A 20747-nucleotide genomic window follows, 5' to 3' on the forward strand; every position below is an offset into this window, starting at 1 on the left:
TTTCGGCTGTGAAAGACACCGAGAATTAGTCGATATCAAGTCAAAATGTCAACTTCGGTAGCCCTGCTGTAGTACAAACCTCAAAAATCCGACACATATGACACGAAATGCGATAGTTTCATCATAATCCTGCAGCCGTTTCGCTGACTACATTCGTTGATATTCTGTTTTATATCATATATATATCGTAAAGTGATAGAAAGTTTTCTTTGAAATACTATACAGAGATAGTTAAGGGTAAAGTAATAGGCACACACACGACACAGGTAAGGATTGCATAATAAAAAAAGGTTTAATACACGGCATTTATTGATCATAACTCTTAGACGAATATCGCCTGCCATACCCCGAACATAGAGTTGTTGTCGTAATGTTGAAATTCAAAACTCATCCCTTACAATCCAATTATTGCTAACACTGCTAAGCATTAAAGTGTAGATTTGTACCGGTAAATGAGAATCTTCACTGCATTTTAAAAAGATAATATGAAACATGAACATAGCAAGAAAAACATAAGCAGATGTTGATGCAAAACATAAAATCAGTTATTTCCACGATAAAATTGTATGTTTAAATTGATTCATACTGAAATAGACTGCTAAAAGAATGTAGGTTGTGTTCGAACTTTTAATTATTAAACAACGATAGATTAGAAAAAAATTATCTACAAATAGGGAAAGTTTTGCAAGAGACACATTAGTGTAAATTGATAATTGTCTCGGCAAATGAGAAAAAGAATTCTGCCGAAACCCGGGACAGTTCTCCGAACTCGTGCGAGTTCGCCGGTTTGAACCAGGGACCTTTAGATCTTCAGTCTAACGCTCTCCCAACTGAGCTATTTCGGCTGTGAACACTGCTGACAGTTGGATAAAAGACAATCTAAAAAGTTATCCCGTGATGTCAACTTTGGTAGCCGTACTGCAGTACAAACTACAAAAATCGGACACAAACGACACGAAATACGATAGTTTAATCATAATCCTGCAGTCGTTTGGCTGTCTACGTTCGTTGATATTCTGTTGTGTGTAGCTGCACAGTGGCTGCAATTAATTTCTGTATACTGTCTTTTTTAATCTTTATCATCTATATGTCGTAATGGAATGTAATGGACTGTTTTCTTTGAAATACTACACAGTAATTACAGGGGTTGGCCGGGGGAATGGGGGGAGGGTCTCTTTTTAGAAAACTGTTCAAGGGGGAGGGCCACTTTTTATAAACCTATCTTAGGGGGAGGGTCACTTTTGACAGAAGGTGATTTATGGCTAAACCTTTGATTATCTGTACCCCTTAGACAGTTTTCTAAAAGTGACCGTCCCCCAATCACCTCGGCCACCTCCTGTAAGTACTGAAGGCTCCTGAAGGCAGATTTATTTAAGGAATTGTATTGCTGTCATCCGACAATACGGATGGCGGGAACACTAATCAAACATCGTTCAAAAAACGATAACTATGAACTAAAACTTAAAAAATACGGCCGGAACGGCAACGCTGTTCAGTGTATTGTTATGACGCAGATATCAGTGGACAGCATGGCCTCACTCTACTGTCGCATGCAATAACGCGACACATCAAACAGATCAAAGAGAGTGCATGTTATGTTATGTTGAGTTCTAACTTTAATCTACCTGTCCATTACTGTACCAAATTACTAAGGTCAGTTACAAAAATCAGAAACAATGCCAACATTATAAATAATACATTTTGCAAATTTTTTTTGAATGAACGTTTTCTAGTTTTGAATTTTTTACCAACGACACAATATATTTGAACTTGGGGTAAATATATACCTTCCTTTGCCATAAACAAATGTCTGCCGAAATAGCTCAGTTGGGAGAGCGTTAGACTGAAGATCTAAAGGTCCCTGGGTCAAACCGGCGAACTCGCACGAGTTCGGAGAACTATCCCGGGTTTCGGCAGTCAGTTTTATCACAATTTTGCCTGTGTTTTTTTAGTTTGCAGGTTTTTTTTCAACTTCTCTTGCCGCAAATTTCTGCAAACAACCATCTACTTTTTGCGGTAGTTGAGATATTTTTACTTTGCAATTAGCAATTCAAATGAGTAATACTAGATGTCTTGAGAACAAAGTTCACACTGTGGTAACGTAAAAAAGTCTCATTTCTGCATGAGGCGTGACAACAATTTGCAAGGCGCGAAAAAGTGACTTTGTCGTAAACGATATGTCGTTTCGTCATCGGTTAAATCGTTTAATGTTAAAAAATCTCTAATAATACAAGGTGGCCATTGAAGTCTTTAATTTGGCAAGTTGTATAACATGACTTGGGAAGCACAATGTAGGTGCTTTTGGTAAATATACATTTTGAATCCGGCGGGAATATTTGGGACATGTTTCAACTGTTCATTGAATTGATTTTTATATCAGCGACTGAGCAGTGTGACAGCCATCGTTGACACAATCAGCAGTAACGAGGAGAATGTCTGTGTAGGCTGTTTGGAAGTTGTTTCTGAAAAGAGGAATGGTAAAATGAAGCAAATAAATAAATAAATAAACAAATACTTTTATTCTAATTTATTGATAAATTTTATTTGTAAACACATGCGGAATGTAGGTCCCTCATTTCGCCCGAAAACTGTCCGAAATAATATAATGGTAATTTGTATTGTGTGATCGAAGCTGCATTAATTTGAATTAAAAAAGTTGAGGATTGTGTAAATGTTATAAGGACATTTACAGAAAATTCTTTGTTTGCCGTCCTTTGATTTTTGAAAAAAACAACCAACCCTACCAGCCAGCCAGCCAGCCAGGGGAAAAACAAACACAGACAAAATATACAAGTGTATAAGCTCAATTTTAGTTGGTTTCTTTTGGAAAAATAATGCATTTATTTTTATTTATAATAGTGTTAACATTGTGTTTGTTTTCTTAATGTTCTCTGAAAACCTACCAGCACACGGATGGGAAACAAAGAGTTTTATTTGAAGCGCCTAATGGCGTAAAATATGCATAGATTACAGCGGAATGGTCTCATCAGAATCAACAACTTTGGTAGAGAACATATTTTCATGCTGGACGTCACACTGTAGAGCCGTACACGTCAAATATTACTTACCGACGTCAACAACGTTATAGAGAGATAAGGTACCACTTATCGTCCCAGCAACTGCAAGTAAAGGTCTTCTGTTAGGTGAGTCATCTGCATCTATGTATCTAAACAGAGAGAGAGAGAGAGAGAGAGAGAGAGAGAGAGAGAGAGAGAGAGAGAGAGAGAGAGAGAGAGAGAGAGAGAGAGAGAGAGAGAGAGAGAGAGTGAGTGAGAGAGAGAAAGAGAGAGAGAGCGTGAGCGAATACTGAAATATAAATTTTTTCTTTCATTGGTCGTGAAATTTTTTGTCATCTTTTAAGATATCCGCCGGAATAGATATTCTGACTCTCAAACTTTTCCAATTCCTTTCTGATCTACCACTTGTGAGGGCTCATTGCTCATTTTGAAGCCCTTGGAGTGATAAAAAATTTCACCGTCACCGTCTCATTTTTTTGAAAATCGAAAATTTTATTTTTCCCCATAGACTTAACACAGGGGTGGCGGCCATTTTGAATTTCATATATCGGTAAATCTAGGGTGCTGTAATTTGTTTCTCTAGTACCACACTGTGCACAGTTACCGCTGACTTTTATTCTTGATTTTGAAAGAGAACGATTGAAAGATTCCCTGAGGAGAGTTTCAGCAAAAGTTTAAGTCTTTCAATTTTGAGGCGCATACTACCGTAAAGGGGTCATATGTTCTATGAGTGAGGGGGCGGTTCATGTTCATTAAAGGTATACTGTCACCTGTTCCAATTTTGCCACAGTTACCATGGAAAGAGAAAATCTAACCAATCACAGATTTTAAGCGGGTGGCCGCTTTTAAAAACAGCGCCCTCACACGGGTCTTCTGAATACCAAGGAACGCCCCTTTGACCATATATGGGCATATTTAGATTACAGGTGACTGTATACCTTTAACTTAAGGAGCTGCGAAAAAATTATAAAACCACCTAGGCTACTGTTGTTGGATGTTCCTAATTTCAGACTGGCGTAAGTTTTGAAATTGAAGTTCACCATTTTTAGAATACGTCAAAAAGTGTTCGCTAATTCGTGTTTTCGCTGAACATTTATGCTGTGATTGGTAAAACAGTGTGCAACTATCTTACATATTTAATCAAAATGCAAAGTTTCATTAATGAGTGCAACATGTCGGTTTAGACCACTTTGGTAATTTTTCCGACATTCGAAATAATTGGTCTTTGGAGCTTTAAGGACAAAATGTGAGATTATTCAGTGACTGAAATCTCTGCAAAGACTTTTCACCTACTTGAGATCTTCTGGATCATAGTCGCCGAGATTTTTCTCGTCGTAGAGACGCTGTACAGACTTGCCGAGACCACCAGGGCGATAGATACTTTCAAAGACGTAGTCACCGGCTGCTGTGACTCTGTACAACATCAAAGAAGCAGTTTTCTCCAAACCAACAAATATTATGTCCTTATCGCCAACTCGACCAAATGTGATTGCTTCTGGCTCCGGTCCCTGCAGGTAATGGAAACAGTATACACATATTGACTTGGCTATGGGGTTTGTTGCGCGACGGCCAGAACAGATAGTCGCGCTCCCCAAATCAGCCTGTTTCACGAAAGATAAAGACTGTTTTGGGCGACTCACAGGCCCCGGGGGAACACAAATGTACGCCGTTACCAGAATATGACGAGTCAAAATGTGTTTTGTAACACACCTTGTCCAAGTTACTCACTGAAAATCGAGGAGTTCATCAGCTTATCACAAATCTCGGTCGCAGTAGACATTTTCCTCTTCTTTACTCATTATGGAATATGCGCATGCGTAGAAGGCACTGTCAAATCTCACCAATCAACAGTTGTTCTGAACTGTTGACTGATGCAGTTTTGGAAAAATGCTAAACAGTAACTTGCTCTTCGATCGCGAGTGTATTAACGTCAAAATGACGCTCACCATGTCACCGTAAATTGACGAATCGCAACAGAGTTTGGACGAGAAGTGATATATAGTTTATACGTAGAATGCGAATAGGCCTATATCGATATATCTTTCCTTTTCCGTGGGGTTCGTAGCCGTCATTATCATTATATCATTCAATTATTACCATAATCGCGACAGATGAGACTACATTGTAATGGATCAGAGCAGAGAAATGACGTCACATAATACCTTATCATCAGATCTCTCGTCCATTGTGTCTTCGGGCGTTCTACTGAAATTGCTGTCTCCGGCATTCATGTTAAATATCGATGGATATGTTTCCGCGTGTATCTTTTCCATGTCGTCGCTGCTTTCGTATATCATTTGCATATCAGATGTCCTGACAACAGAAAAGCTCCTGGCGCCATAGGCGTAAAATGTATCAATCTTTGAGGGATCCGCGGCGCTCTTTCCGTCCACCGTGCTGAAGAAAAGCCTCCCTAGGTATAGCAAAAATGTGAGGTATATGTATTTAGGTTTACGATGGGAATGTAGAACATTGCAAGTTTCGATACTGAGGCTGGTCACAGTGAGCTGGTTTTCAAGATTTTTGCTCCGAAATGTTCCTCAATCAAATATTTAGCTATACGGCTAATACTATACGTAAATATAATTCAAGTAGACCTATTGTGACTAAAATTGAGCGGTTGACATCTAAATACGAAACGTACGCCTTGTTTGTCATTGAAGTACCTAATGACCAACCCTCTAAGTTACTGGATGCTTCAGTTTGGCCTAAGGGAGCTCTTGTCAGAGAATATTACCCTTCTAAATCAGCTCAATGATAATTCGCGTAGCATCATACAATTGTCGTGGCGTAGAGTCTACTACTGATCCGTTGAAATCTTTATGCGATAGTCATGACATCATCCTTGTACAGGAACGTTGGCTGTATGGCGATGAGTTTTCTCTCCTCTCTAATATTCATGACATGTTTTCTATGCGGCGGGCACAACGTCCATGAAAGATAACACTGGTATTAGAATTGGCAGACCTTATGGTGGTGTTGGAATCCTGTGGAGGAAATCCCTTGCCCTCAAAAGAAACCCCAAAGTTTGTCTGCATGGTGAGGACGATAGGATCATAGGTCTACGGCTTCTTCAACTAGAAGACAAAAGCCTTCTTCTCCTTTTTGTATATATGCCAACTGACTGCGATGACAATTACGACACATTTATGCAATATCTGTTTAAAATTCAAAATATTGAAGAAAGTGGACTTTAACAGCATTTTTGTGATTGGCGACTGGAGTGCAGATCCTCACAAACCTTTCGGGAGAGAACCCATTTACCTTCATCAGTGAAGATCATAACACTACTTCGTGGTTAGACCACTGTGTGTCTACTTTCTCTGCGCACGCTAGTATATATTCGATGACAGTTTTGTTTGATTTCGTTGCTTCAGATCATTTTCCCTTGTCAATGACAATTTCACTGAGGGAACTCCCCTCACTCCAGGATGTCAGTAATAACAACAACAGCACCTCTGGTAATCGAGTTCATTGGAATGAAATCAGCACCAGTGATATTAAGAATTACTACAACACTTCTGATAACCTTCTTCAAAAGATCAATATTTTAACACATGCATTGTTATGCAGAGATACACATTGTGTAACACAAACCTCTGCTTTAAGGTTAAAATGAGAAACTCCCCTCCGCCTATTCCTAGATGGAATGATTATGTGAAAGATGCCAATGATCACGAAAGAGATTCTTTTAAATTATGGTACAGTTTCGGAAAGCCCAGACATGGTCCGCGGCACGTGCGAGGTTTAAGCACGCATTACGAATATGCCGAGCTGATGCACTCGCCTCTTCTTTCCAAAATAATGACAGATGCGTGTCATCAACAAAACCTCAACACCCTTCTCATCGACCGTTGGCGGTTGCTGTGGCTAGAATAACATTGCAAATATGGAGGGAACACTACGTTTCACTATTGTCGTCTGTAAGTGATAATGTTCATGGAGATTATGTTAAGTCATCCATCAACTCGCCTGACACTTCAGATGAAATTCCGGTAATAAGTGTTAATGAAATCAGCGATGCGATCAGTAGTCTGCAATCTGGTAAGGCTGTTGGTGCCGACGATTTATCTGGCGAACACTATAAATTTGCAAGTAACAGACTTCATGTCTTGTTAGCTTTAGTTTACTCTGCATTTTTATCTCATGGCTATTTACCTGATGACTTTATGAAAACAATTATCGTTCCCTGAGTTAAGGATAAAACGGGTGATCTAACCAGTAAAGATAATTATAGACCCATAGCAATCTCAACTTCTTCCTCCAAAATTGTGGAAATTATCATTCTTAATCGTCGTAAACATTATTGGTATACAGAAGACTTCCAAAGATTCAAACGGGGCACTCTGTATTTTCATTTTGAAAGACGTTATCAACTACCATAAGACGTACAGCAATCCGATATTTGTCTGCTTCCTTGACGCAACGAAAGCCTTTGACCCCGTGAATCATTGGACCCTTTTTAAGAAGCTTATTGATAGCGGTGTTCCGTGGTATGTGATACGTGTCTTGCTTGTTTGGTACCAGACACATAAATTTTTCGTTCTCTGGGGTACTAAGAAATACTCTTTTTTCAATGTAAGGGACTGGACACAAATTACAGGGGGGGGGGGTGGGCCGGTGTTTTTGGGGGTGGGTCGCCATTTTTCGCGCAAGCATTTTTGAAGGGTCATAAAATTTTGTGCAAGCCTATGGGGGAGGGTCACCTTTTTTCATGCATCAAAGCTGAAATTGCATGTGCACGTTATGGAATACTGAAAAAAGAAAAAATACCTCCTGGCACTTTCATTTTCTGCCATTACCATTTTCGGCGCGCCCTTTGGGCGCAAATTTTAGGTATAATAAACAATGTATTGATGATCCAAGCAGCCACATTGATTCAAGTTGTCATGATTTCTACTTATTCAACACTATTGTGCATAACTGTCCCCTATAATGACTCTTTCAATAACAATTTGGGAGATTACTTATTTGACATCATTCTCCCATTGACAATACATTGGGTATAGGTCGGTGTCAAACGTTCATGTCGCTGTATGTACATTTTTTAATTTTTTGAGGACATTGACAGAATACAAACTGTTCAGAATAGTGCATAGTGTCATCAATAACAACTGGAAGCTTCAGGTCGAACAACTTTTGAATAACAATTTAGGATCAGATAACCTATGAGTTATTTGTAGTTTCCTCATAGCCTACAATGTATAGTGAATCAACATTTTGGTGAAATTCCAAAATCAAATTTCTTGCACAACCATTGACTTGAAACCACTGTAGTCTAATCATGAATATTAATACTAATAATTAGGTGTACATAAATGCACAGGTTTACCAAGTTTTGTATTGGAAAAAAATTATTCATAGTTTCATCATAGACTGCCATGTATAGTGAATGGACATTTCAGTGAAATTCCAAAATCAAATTTCTTGCACACCCATTGACTTGAAACTACTCTAGTCTAATCATGAACATTAATACCACTAATCAAGTGTACATAAATGCACAGATTTCCTATTTTTGTATTGGAAAAAAATTATTCATAGTTTCATCATAGACTGCCATGTATAGTAAATCGACATTTAAGTGATATGCCAAAATCAAATTTCTTGCACAACCATTGACTTGAAACCACTCTAGTCTAATCATGAACATTAGTACCAATAATTGAGTGTACATAGATGCACAGATTTGCCTATTTTTGTATTGGAAAAAAATTATTCATAGGGTTTCACCATAGACTGCCATGTATAGTGAATCAACATTTCGGTGAAATTCCAAAATCAAATTTCTTGCACACGCATGGACTTGTAACCACTCTAGTCTAATCAAGAACATAAATATCAATAATCAAGCATACATAAATACACAGATTTGCCAAGTTTTGTATTTTAAAAAAATTATTCATAGTTTCTTCATAGACTACAATGTATAATGGATCCACATTTCACTGAGCTGAGTTATTGTACACTGTTTCACTGAGTTATTGTACACAGATGCATGTGTTACTACCCTCTTCTAATCAAGCAAATTATGTCAATTATTCAGGGTCATATATACACAAATAGTGCATATTTTAATTCTGAAAATTTTTTTTTACAGTTTTGTCATAGACTCCCATGTATAGTGGATCAACATTTTATGCGAAATTCCAAAAACAAAGTTATTGTACACAGATGCACATTTTACCACCCTCTTCTAATCAAGCACAATTATGTCGATTATATATGCACAAATAGTGCAAATTTTTAATTCTGAAAATTTTTTGACAGTTTTGTCATAGACTCCCATGTATAGTTTTGTCATAGACTCCCATGTATAGTGAATCAACATTTTGACAGAAATTCCAAAATCAAATATCTTGTTCACATGTTCACTTGTAAATAACCCATGCTAATCAAGTATATCTATATCAGTTATTAAAGATCTGTATATGAACAGATATAGCTAGTTTTATACTGGAAAATACACGTTCGTAGTTTTCTTATAGTCGACTACATGTATAGTGAATCAACATTATCGATAAAATCTAAAAATTACATTTTTTGTACAGGCATGCACTTTTTACCTGTCACTTCAAGCAAAGTACATTTACATGAATAACACACATATGATTGATATTTTTGGACAACCCGTTATATCGGCCACATTTTGCCTTCCTTCGGGAGGGCGACTTAAAAAGTATAGCAAGTCAGAAGGGGGTCTTTAACACATTGCGGGTTTTTTTGGGGGTATTGAGTAATAGGGGAGGGTCACTTATTTTCATGCACGGATAAGGGGGAGGGTCACTAATTTTTGTGCATGAACTTTTGAAGGGTCACTATTTTTTACGCAGCGGTTTTTCGAAAAAAAACACCGGCCCACCCCCCCCCTGTAATTTATGTCCAGTCCCTAAAGAACGGTGTCCGTCAAGGAAGCATCCCTTCGCCTTTGTTATGTAATGTCTACATGGATGAGCTGAGTACTCGTCTTAAATCATCAAAAAAGGGTTGTAATATAAGGGGACAAATGATATACCACCTCATTTACGCTGATGACTTGTCACTTCTATGCCCGTCTATCAAAGGTTTACGTAAGCTAGTCTCAATCTGTGAGAAATATGGTATCCAGCATGACATTATCTATCATACAATGAAATCCAAGTGTATGTATTTTATACCGCGTAAGAGTTCAGTCAAATTAGAGAAGTTTCCTTTGGTAAAAATCGGTACCAGCCAACTACAAGTTGTGCAACACCATATGTATTTGGGTTATGACGTGACTGATGACTTCCATGGAGCAATTATGCGACAAACTACGGGCTTTATATCCGCGCAAATTCTTTGCTACGTAAATTTTCTTAATGTTCAAATCATGTTAAACTGATTTTGTTCAGAAGTTTCTGTACCAATATGTATTGTTCGAGTCTGTGGTCTTCGTACACCAAGAAAAAAACTGAATTCACTTCGGGTATCTTACAATAATGCTCTCCGAATTATTATGGGCTATGCTCGTGACTGCAGTGCCAGTGCTATGTTTGTTTTCAATAGTATACCGACATTTGAAGCTATTAGACGTAAATCGATGTACAATTTCTATGAGCGTTTTAAAGACCATCCTAATGCTGTTATTTTAACCGTCCTCAAGTCGGATGCTCTATTGCATTCTAAAATATATCTGATGTATAGGCAACTAATGTATTTTTCAATAGTTTTGGTTCTATTTTTTACTACAGTTTATCATCTCTTATTATGTTTGTGTATTTTTTAAAGTCTATAGGATTGTGTACTTTTTTGGTATAATATCCTGAAATAAAGCTAATTACTATTATATTATTATTGTTATTATTATTGACATGACCTCCCATGAACGTTGCGCTAGTTTGCTGTATTTGTTAACATTATATCTTGTTGGGGGATGAAAATAGATAGTGTGCTGTAACTCCCTGTGAATATTCCAAACATACCTAGCCTCTCGGTGTCGTTTAATGCTTCTGCCAATTCCTGTGGTACATCGTCAGACAGTAATCCTCCTGTAAAAATAGTAGAAGCACCAAACAGGACGGTGATGAAATATCCAACACAGTGTATATATATATATATATATATATATATATATATATATATATATATATTATATATATATATATATACATACATATACAAATTTAAGTACACCTATGAAGTACAACCTGAGTGAACTTGCAAAATGAAATTAATATTTTTACACAAGGGCCTGTTGTGCCTGTGTATACTCGCATGAATTTTTTTTTTGATAATTGTTGCTCCCCGGCCTGTATATTTGAGAAAGGAAAATGCAAAGAGTCACAAAACTTAAGACAGAGTTTCCCATAGAAACAGGCGCGCTCACGCAAGCCTGCGGTATGTCTCTCAATGTCTGTTTATGAGTATATGTATGTCTCTAATGTTTGTTGCGGTTTTACAACCAATCAGCAAACCTGATACGAAGCTTTGTCCCCTCATGCTTTCGTCCCACTCTTCGCCCGAGATAGATAACGACATGGCACTGCCCTCATTGGCCGTCAGCAGGTATCCCTCGCCGTCGCGGTAGTAATATGCGATTGAATCGGGCTGGTACATTCCGTACACTGGCCAAGGCTGGATGTTGATTCCTAAGACGACAACGGGCACGAAACCTGGTATGTAAAATCCATCATTGGTAGAAAAGAGGCGGACGGAAAATGGCTGAAATAACATTACGATTGCCGCGAAAACTGTATTTTTGAATAACTGTGTGCATTGCTATTTTGAATTTTCGGCATACGATTTACAGTTAATTTTGAACAAAATGCCGCCATGTGACACATACTTACTAAAGATGTACTACATTCTAACACCATGCTGTTACTAGACAGCATAATCATTATTTTTAGTCGAAGTGGGTTTGCCGTCAGATGAACGTCTGCTGGTTTTTACTGTACATTTGGGGACTGTAAAAACTTAAACATGTTTAAATATTTCCAATGTATCACGATTTCCACAACTCCATTTCATTTTTCTCTCTCTTTTGAAAGAAACATTTACCTTTTATATCATTAAATAAGACAAGGTATTTCTACAAGCCTGTGCAACCAGTTGGACATGACTGCACACACATTAAAGGTATACAGTCATCGGAACTGCGCTCAAAGGTCGTATGGGACCCATATGACCCATATATAAATGTAAACTCTGTATCCAAGGTACGATGTTGATTGATGAAAGTTAAAACATGTCTGTCATAATCTACATCGTAATTTACATGTTGCAGCTATGATGATTAGGCGCATCTAGATATCGTACACGAAATATATTTTTTATAAACAAGAAACTCGCACACGAGCAGTTCCGACGACTGTTTCCCTTTAATGTGCACGCTCTTCTAAACTGGAGCAACACGCCCTCGCAACCAACGAGCTGAAATCAAGCGTCCACTTGATAAGCGTCGTGTTGAAATGAGTTTCCATATATGGTTTGGTGTTTCACTCACCAGAATCACTGTCGCTAGCGTCTAACGGATGCTCAGTATGGTCCTTAAAACCCAGAGGGAAAATTTCCGTCACCGTGGCCGTTGCTATGTCAACCACAGCGATGGCATTGTTTTCCTGGGATACAAGAATTATCGTTAACGACTGAATTCTAGTAGACAATAGCATTGCACATTAGTGCACTGTGCGATGTACTGCTAAGGTTAATATTTCGTATTTGAACAAGCCTTTGTAGGATGGAAAAAGAACAAACTATACGAAACTCACATTCATCAAAAAGTTTACATGTGCACGTGGTTACGCTGTAGATGATCTCCATGGTGAAAAAGAAACATACATATAGTAAATAGGGCGCCCTCACTGCGAGGTTACCCCGCCTCCCCGGCTGAAATATCTAGAGTGACGATTCGATTACCAGACTTCTAATTGACACACTGTGCCGAGAAAGAACATTGACTAACGGACTGGACATAAATTACAGGGGGGGGGTGGGCCGGTGTTTTTCGAAAAACCGCTGCGTAAAAAATAGTGACCCTTCAAAAGTTCATGCACAAAAATAGTGACCCTCCCCCTTATCCGTGAATGAAAATAAGTGACCCTCCCCTGTTACTCAATACCCCCAAAAAAACCGCAATGTGTTAAAGACCCCTTCTGACTTGCTATACTTTTTAAGTCGCCCTCCCGAAAGGAAGGCAAAATGTGGCCGATATAACGCGTTGTCCAAGAAATATCAAATCATATGTGTGTGATAATTCATGTAAATGTACTTTGCTTGAAGTGGCAGGTAAAAAGTGCATGCCTGAACAAAAAATGTAATTTTTGATTTTATCGATAATGTTGATTCACTATACATGTAGTCGACTATAAGAAAACTACGAAGGCGTATTTTCCAGTATAAAACTAGCTATATCTGTTCATATACAGATGTTTAATAACTGATATAGATATACTTGATTAGCATGGGTTGTTTACAAGTGCACATGTGAACAAGATATTTGATTTTGGAATTTCTGTCAAAATGTTGATCCACTATACATGGGAGTCTATGACAACACTGTCAAAAAATTTTCAGAATTAAAAATTTGCACTATTTGTGCATATATGGACCCTCAATAATTGACATAATTGTGCTTGATTAGAAGAGGGTGGTAAAATGTGCATCTGTGTACAATAACTTTGTTTTTGGAATTTCGCATAAAATGTTGATCCACTATACATGGGAGTCTATGACAAAACTGTAAAAAAAAATTTTCAGAATTAAAAATATGCACTATTTGTGTATATATGACCCTGAATAATTGACATAATTGTGCTTGATTAGAAGAGGGTGGTAACACGTGCATCTGTGTACAATAACTTTGTTTTTGGAATTCGCATGAAATGTGGATCCATTATAGATTGTAGTCTATGAAGAAACTATGAATAATTTTTTTTAAATACAAAACTTGGCAAATCTGTGTATTTATGTATGCTTGATTATTGATATTTATGTTCTTGATTAGACTAGAGTGGTTACAAGTCCATGTGTGTGTAAGAAATTTGATTTTGGAATTTCACCGAAATATTGATTCACTATACATGGCAGTCTATGGTGAAACCCTATGAATAATTTTTTTCCAATACAAAAATAGGTAAATCTGTGCATTTATGTACACTGAATTATTGGTACTAATGTTCATGATAGACTAGAGTGGTTTCAAGTCAATGGTTGTGCAAGAAATTTGATTTTGGCATATCACTTAAATGTCGATTCACTATACATGGCAGTCTATGATGAAACTATGAATAATTTTTTTCCAATAAAAAAATAGGTAAATCTGTGCATTTATGTACACTTGATTATTGGTATTAATGTTCATGATTAGACTAGAGTAGTTTCAAGTCAATGGGTGTGCAAGAAATTTGATTTGGAATTTCACTGAAATGTCCATTCACTATACATGGCAGTCTATGATGAAACTATGAATAATTTTTTCCAATACAAAACTTGGTAAATCTGTGCATTTATGTACACCTAATTATTAGTATTAATATTCATGATTAGACTAGAGTGGTTTAGGTCAATGGTTGTGCAAGAAATTTGATTTGGAATTCACCAAAATGTTGATTCACTATACATTGTAGGCTATGAGGAAACTACAAATAACTGATAGGTTATCTGATCCTGAATTGTTATTCAAAAGTTGTTCGACCTGAAGCTTCCAGTTGTTATTGATGACACTATGCACTATTCTGAACAGTTTGTCTTCTGTCACTGTCCTCAAAAAATTAAAAAATGTACATACAGCGACATGAACGTTTGACACCGACCTATACCCAATGTGTTGTCAATGGGAGAATGATGTCAAATAAGTAATCTCCCAAATTGTTATTGAAAGAGTTATTATAGGGGACAGTTATGCACAATAGTGTTGAATAAGTAGAAATCATGACAGCTTAAATCAATGTGGCTGCTTGGACCATCAATACATTGTTTATTATACCTGAAATTGCGCCCGAAGGGCGCGCCGAAAATGGTAATGGCAGAAAATGAAAGTGCCAGGAGGTATTTTTTCTTTTTTCAGTATTCCATAACGTGCACATGCAATTTCAGCTTTGATGCATGAAAACAGGTGACCCTCCCCATAGGCTTGCACAAAATTTTATGACCCTTCAAAAATGCTTGCGCGAAAAATGGCGACCCACCCCCAAAAAACACCGGCCCACCCCCCCCCCTGTAATTTGTGTCCAGTCCCTAACGCCCTCTTCTTTGCGGACATTTCTTTTAATCGGTTCATGTACTTCATTATGGTATTTTGATTACCGCGGTAGAGTGAACAGAACTACTATTATAGAGAGCTGCTATATCCCACCTGTAGGGCGACATATGCGATTGTGTCGTCCATGTTTAAAGCTGCGATTTCGGGTTCCATATTTTGCGAGAATGTGCTGGGTAGGGACGGAAGCTGGCCCATCAAGGGTGCACGAACACCTTTCGCCAAGTACTCCTCGGTCCTGCAATGTAAATGTATAATCCCTGATTTCTTACTGTTTCTTCAAATATTAATTATCTCCATTGACTTTAATAATTTAAAAGATGCGACACGGTTCTCAATGACAAAATGCAAAGCCGTCTTGGTGTTTCCTGAGAAGCGAATAAAAAAGACATAAACTATATTCTCAAAATTCGGCTGATCACTTGTGAACTAGCTCTAACTTGGCAAATACATTTCTTCAGTTTCCTACCTTACAGTGTTCGAAGCCCTGAAATTCAAGATTTTGGTATTTTACTTTATTTCTACCTAACAATTAGGTCTCACATTGTGGGTGTCGTTTTTCTAGTCAATAGTTTTCGGATAAAGTTGATGACGACAGTAGGGACAAATGACAAACCATAAGTGACTGTACTGTATTGCTTACATATTGTTAAATGCTGTGAAGTCGGCCGTTTCGATCGTCGGCGTCTCGGACAAGTCCGTCGAAGCGAATTTCAAAACGGTGACAGAGCCTTCGGGGTCGACGTATGCACCTTTACCGTCCTCTCCAGGTTCTCCCTCGTTGCAGACGACAATGGTTTGACAGTTTTTGCTGAATGCCAACATGTCGGGTTCAGATCCGACTGAAAAGTTTAGCATTAAAAAAATGGGAACAAGTTGAGTACAGTTTACCGCCTAAAGAGGGCGGGTGCCAATCCGGATTTCATATCATCGTATATCTCTCGAAAGTGTATGACATCCGGGGCACAGCCAAAGAATTGGTATACATATGTTTATATGGTGCTTGACCCCTTGTTTTCACCTATGTATAGACTTTTGACCTAGAAAGTTTTGATAGTCCTAAACCTCACCTATCTGTGACTCTGGCACGACTTTCTACCCGGAGTGCTTCTGACCTATTTTTTGCAGTAAATGTATAGGTGTTCGACTGCATTGTTTCGCCGAGTTGTGTAAACTTTTGACCCCATTATTTTACGAAAAGTTGTATAGAGGTAGTCCTTTTTAGTTGAAACACTTCACTACGCATCTATACCTAGATTGGGGTTAGTGCTCCACCGGGAATGACGCCTAGCCTTCATGAACTCAAAGGGGTAATATCTATTGATCAAAACCTACAATCTACCTTCTGAACAGCTACCATTTAAAAAAATACCGTCAATGACGCTGTACCTTCTCTAATGTGTGGCCAGGTCAGGTAATTGGTTGTTGGCATGGAGTTGTTGGTAAATAGTTGATGATGTAGGGGCATGAGGTGGGATATGGACCCAAAGAACCCAAAAGATGATTAAATACATCAATCAAAAAATTCTAAGCTACAGTATAAACTGCCTAAAGATAGTTCAATGTGTAAAAAAGTTAAACAGTTCAGAAATAAGAATTAACAGTCCAAAATAGTAATGACGCACTTCCTTACTGACCTGAGTGCATGTGAAATACACAACCTGGCATCTGTAAATTAAATGTATACCAAGTGATCATTTCCAGTCACTTTTAACTGTTTTAATGGATTTTCCAAAGAGTCCTGTGGAAATGATGAAAAACGCCTTATCTGGTCTTGTGTTTGTATAACCTCATGGCTGATAATTGTCATAGTATTGAAAAAAAATTGAAAGTGAAGAAATTACTGTTTTTAATATGCATATTTTCCTTGAAATACATGCCTTGAAATACATGACCGTGTAAAGAATATATGCTAAAAGTGTTTAAGAGTAAATTTCTTTTCAAAAAATAATTTAATCTGTGACCAAAGGATTTTTATTCTTTGAGTTTACAAATTCAAACATTGCAATTTGTTCAATCATCTTGTGCAGTGCAAAATTTATAAAATGACTGAAAACAAAAAAAATTGGCAGAATTACAGTCTTTGTGATGTAAAATTATGGGTTGACATCACGATAACTGTTAATCTGTTTGAAGTACTAATATACTATAATTTAAAAAAGAAAAATTCATGCAGAAACGGTAAAATATATTGTCAGCAATGTAGTGTTAATTTTGACTTTACATCAAAATATGCCTTTGCTGGATACCAAATATATAGGGCGAAATATTAAACAGCCATGTTCAGCAAAATCCACACAACAGCATTGATCCTTTTCTAATTTGATTTGATTTGCTTATGTTATCCTTGTATGACAGTCAGTACAATATGGAACTTGAACACAGCACAGTGAATAAGTATGCTGTAATGAAATGGTGTGGCTGCATCCACATGCAGCAATAGGAGTGCCTTTGTCTCTCACCCCTCATTTCCAACCTGTCCCATCCCTGAAAAAATAGTTTGGTCTTATATTTATAATGTTAATAATTTCTGTATTTGTTAAAATGTGCGCATCTCAAAAACTTTTGATCATAAACATTTTCATTGTTTTTTATAGCTGACCAATCAGTTAACCTGTTTATTTTGAATATTTGCGCATTTTTCCTCAGTATTTGACATTTTCTGAATACCTTCTTATTCAGTTTGTCATTTTCTAAAAGTTTAAATGCTCCATTGTGTGGTCAAGCTTTCCACAAGCATCAAATGTGGTACTTCATATAGGAGGGTCTGCCTCTAGAGGGCGGGCATCATGAACACTCCTGTGTTTGTTGGTTAATTCCTCCACTTAAACTTCTGATTGTACTGTAAACATCGAACATGGCCGACGTCCGATTTTCCTGTCTAAAACTTTCACTCATTTTCGTTCATATGACTCTGAAACTCCAGGAAACGATTGGGAAGAAAGGGTTATCTTGAAATATTGAGGTACTCGCCGATATTTTGCAAAATTAAATGAGAAAAAATGCAAGGAAAATGCCGACAGGCTTACACAATGACAGTTTTCAGACTCGGAGGCATATGATCATCTCTGCAGATTATGCAACAGGCCCAGATCACGTGAGGCCATGAGGGGATATCCACGCAACTCAGTACCAAACACTAGCGCTCACAGAGTGAGCAAACACAAAGTGAGTACCCCTAACGTCAGCTCAGTAGTCTGTAATAGATTGTAGTCAACTAAGAAACCTTGGAGAAAGGCTTAACACTGTGGCTATGCCGCTAAGTCCCTTTTGATTTTTGTCATAGCTCAAAATCGTTCTCCCACACCTCAACCTGAGCCATGAACACCCCCACCAGTTTATGATATGACCCATCACAATGGCATGACGTCAACGGATCTTGACAGACGGAAGTCTTGACAGACGGAAGTTCTTGACAGACGGAAGTTCTGGACAGCAGCATATTGGTTTTCAACTCTAATACCTTCTCTGTCTATAAATAGACACGAGAAGGTAAAAACACTATACATGAACAAAGTCATCATAGTAAAAGTTTGGGTGTGGCAGTGCTATGAGAGTGCTGAGGATACTGTCATAGGTGACAAAGCCTTAACGAAGTAGGGTAGATGACCATTTCAGTCTCTTTCATATAAGGATGTTCAAACGGTGAGAAACTTAATGTCAATAAACACTTTGGCCGTATTTTTTTTAGTCAAAACATTCTTTCGCATTACCTCGCTACATTTTGATAAATTTAGGGAAAGGTATAACTCCAAATTGTGCAAGTAGGGGTGCACCCCCTACTTTTGAGTGTAGACGGCCACTTGACTATACTGACCTGTGATCGTCTGAACAATTTCCAATGAACCTAAGCCAGGGTTATAGAGGTCGAAGATGAACACACTGCCTGGCGCTGTCGTTGGCACTGCAGATACTGCCACGGCGATGTAATCTCCGCACAGCTCAATGTCATTGGCCTTGTTGGTCATATTGACGTGGTGTACTATCTTCGGATCGTTGACGTCAGATATGTCGATGACGTGGATCACCTGGTCACCTGATTTGGAAATGGATAAGAGTAGTATTTTAGAAGACTCGGCGCCAGTATTGGAGAAAACTGCGAAACTAATTTCGTTGCTTGTGTCGTTGAGTGTATGATTTTGCAAGCTCTTTGAGAGCATGGCTTTACTAATATTGTTCATGCAAGGGGTGGGCTGTGGGCTATCAGGTAGTGCAGGCCTACTGGTAACGCTCTTAATTAAAGATTGTCTCAACAGACTGTAAAGTCACGGAATTTTGGAGACAACAAAGCCAAGGAATTGGAAGGGAGGTGGGCTAGCGACAGACATCTCCATGCGAGCGAGGTTGTTGCTCTTTATTTACCCGCCCTACTTACATACTAATTGGTTCTGAATTGGAATTGATAGTGTTCGTAATAGTTCGTCTGTCATTTCAGTGAGAGGGGAAAGAAAAACGTCCACAGAACAAAGCGTCTTTATTCTCAACATTTGTAAGGACCTCTATATTTCAAGTTGCTATTCTTTTCACCAAAATATTTTTGTATAAGACTTACCAACGGTGTAGATCATCTTGTCTCGGGGGTCAAAAGTAAGTTGTTCGATGGCGCCGGTGTCAATTCCGTAACTTGGATTGCCATTGTTGTAGGTATAGGGCAGATATAGTGTCGACAAGGCCTCCAACTTTACCGTGCAGTTTACCGCAGTCGTGATGGTAACGAGAAGCAGAAAAGCTGATCGAAGTGTGCAATGTGATATCATTTTGATGGCCAAGGTGAAATTTTTGTAGAATCAACAGTAGCACTGGAGAGTAGTTGAAGGTTATTTTGTCTTGCACTTGCTGGTAAAATTCAGAAATGTCCGTCCAGCCTCCTTTCTATCTCCTGTTACCGGTGTTTATCGACAATTTTCTTCTGGGTCGTCAATTAACAATTCTAACGGCAACTGTTTATAGGAACGAAGACAAAATTTGTAAAACTGACCACTGGCGAAGATTTTGAGAAAATAGCTAAGTGATTCGTATAGAGCGTTTCACGGTCACGGTCAAGAACAATAACTGTACTATGTAACTTTCGATAAAAACTATCATGTCAACTTTGTGTCTCGCTCAAATAAACAATTGTGAAAACTCCGCACCCACTGAAACGATGTTGAACAAATTAATATTCACCAATCGTAGTAGAGAGTCGTACCTGAGTCCTTACGGCTTGGAAGTTCTCCGAACTTTGGCGAAAGGTTCTATAGCAGCACAATAAATACCACTTCAAGCTTGGGACACTTTCGCACGTGAACACTCCATGATGTCCACATGGCTGAGGGTCTTTAGCGCGTGGACAGAGATGTATTTTCTCGTCGTGGTTCATAAGAACGAAGAGAAAAGTTACAATGCTTCGGTATTTTCGGGTGTTTTTCTTTACTTTTTCTTTAGAGACTAGAAAACTTTCTCGGTGCCTTGTCAATGTCCCTTCATATAAGAGAAATAAGAATTAGTATTGATAGTTTTACGCAATAGTT

At 38.1% G+C, this 20747-nt stretch overlaps 1 protein-coding gene across 1 annotated transcript; it reads right to left on the minus strand.

Annotated features, from left to right (window-relative positions):
- Window positions 1-277: 277 nt before the first annotated feature.
- LOC139136976 (mesenchyme-specific cell surface glycoprotein-like) lies at window positions 278-20730 on the minus strand. Its single transcript, XM_070704855.1, has 11 exons — window positions 19790-20730; window positions 19055-19273; window positions 15881-16079; window positions 15334-15475; window positions 12484-12598; window positions 11453-11626; window positions 10961-11026; window positions 5180-5430; window positions 4311-4525; window positions 3069-3166; window positions 278-2462 (listed from the first exon to the last, which is right to left on the minus strand). The coding sequence occupies exons 1-11, from the start codon at window positions 19992-19994 to the stop codon at window positions 2377-2379; spliced, it is 1770 nt and encodes a 589-aa protein (XP_070560956.1). The 5' UTR covers window positions 19995-20730; the 3' UTR covers window positions 278-2376.
- Window positions 20731-20747: the final 17 nt, after the last annotated feature.

The sequence above is a fragment of the Ptychodera flava genome, chromosome 7 (assembly GCF_041260155.1).
Source record: "Ptychodera flava strain L36383 chromosome 7, AS_Pfla_20210202, whole genome shotgun sequence".
In the NCBI taxonomy this organism is placed as follows: domain Eukaryota; kingdom Metazoa; phylum Hemichordata; class Enteropneusta; family Ptychoderidae; genus Ptychodera; species Ptychodera flava.

Coding starts and splice junctions, on each gene's coding strand:
- LOC139136976 (XM_070704855.1), bottom strand. CDS start 19,994: ATGATATCACATTGCACACTTCGATCAGCTTTTCTGCTTCTCGTTACC. Junction 4,526..5,179: donor ACGAGAGATCTGATGATAAG/GTATTATGTGAC, acceptor CATTACCTGCAG/GGACCGGAGCCAGAAGCAAT. Junction 3,167..4,310: donor TATGATCCAGAAGATCTCAA/GTAGGTGAAAAG, acceptor CTCTCTGTTTAG/ATACATAGATGCAGATGACT.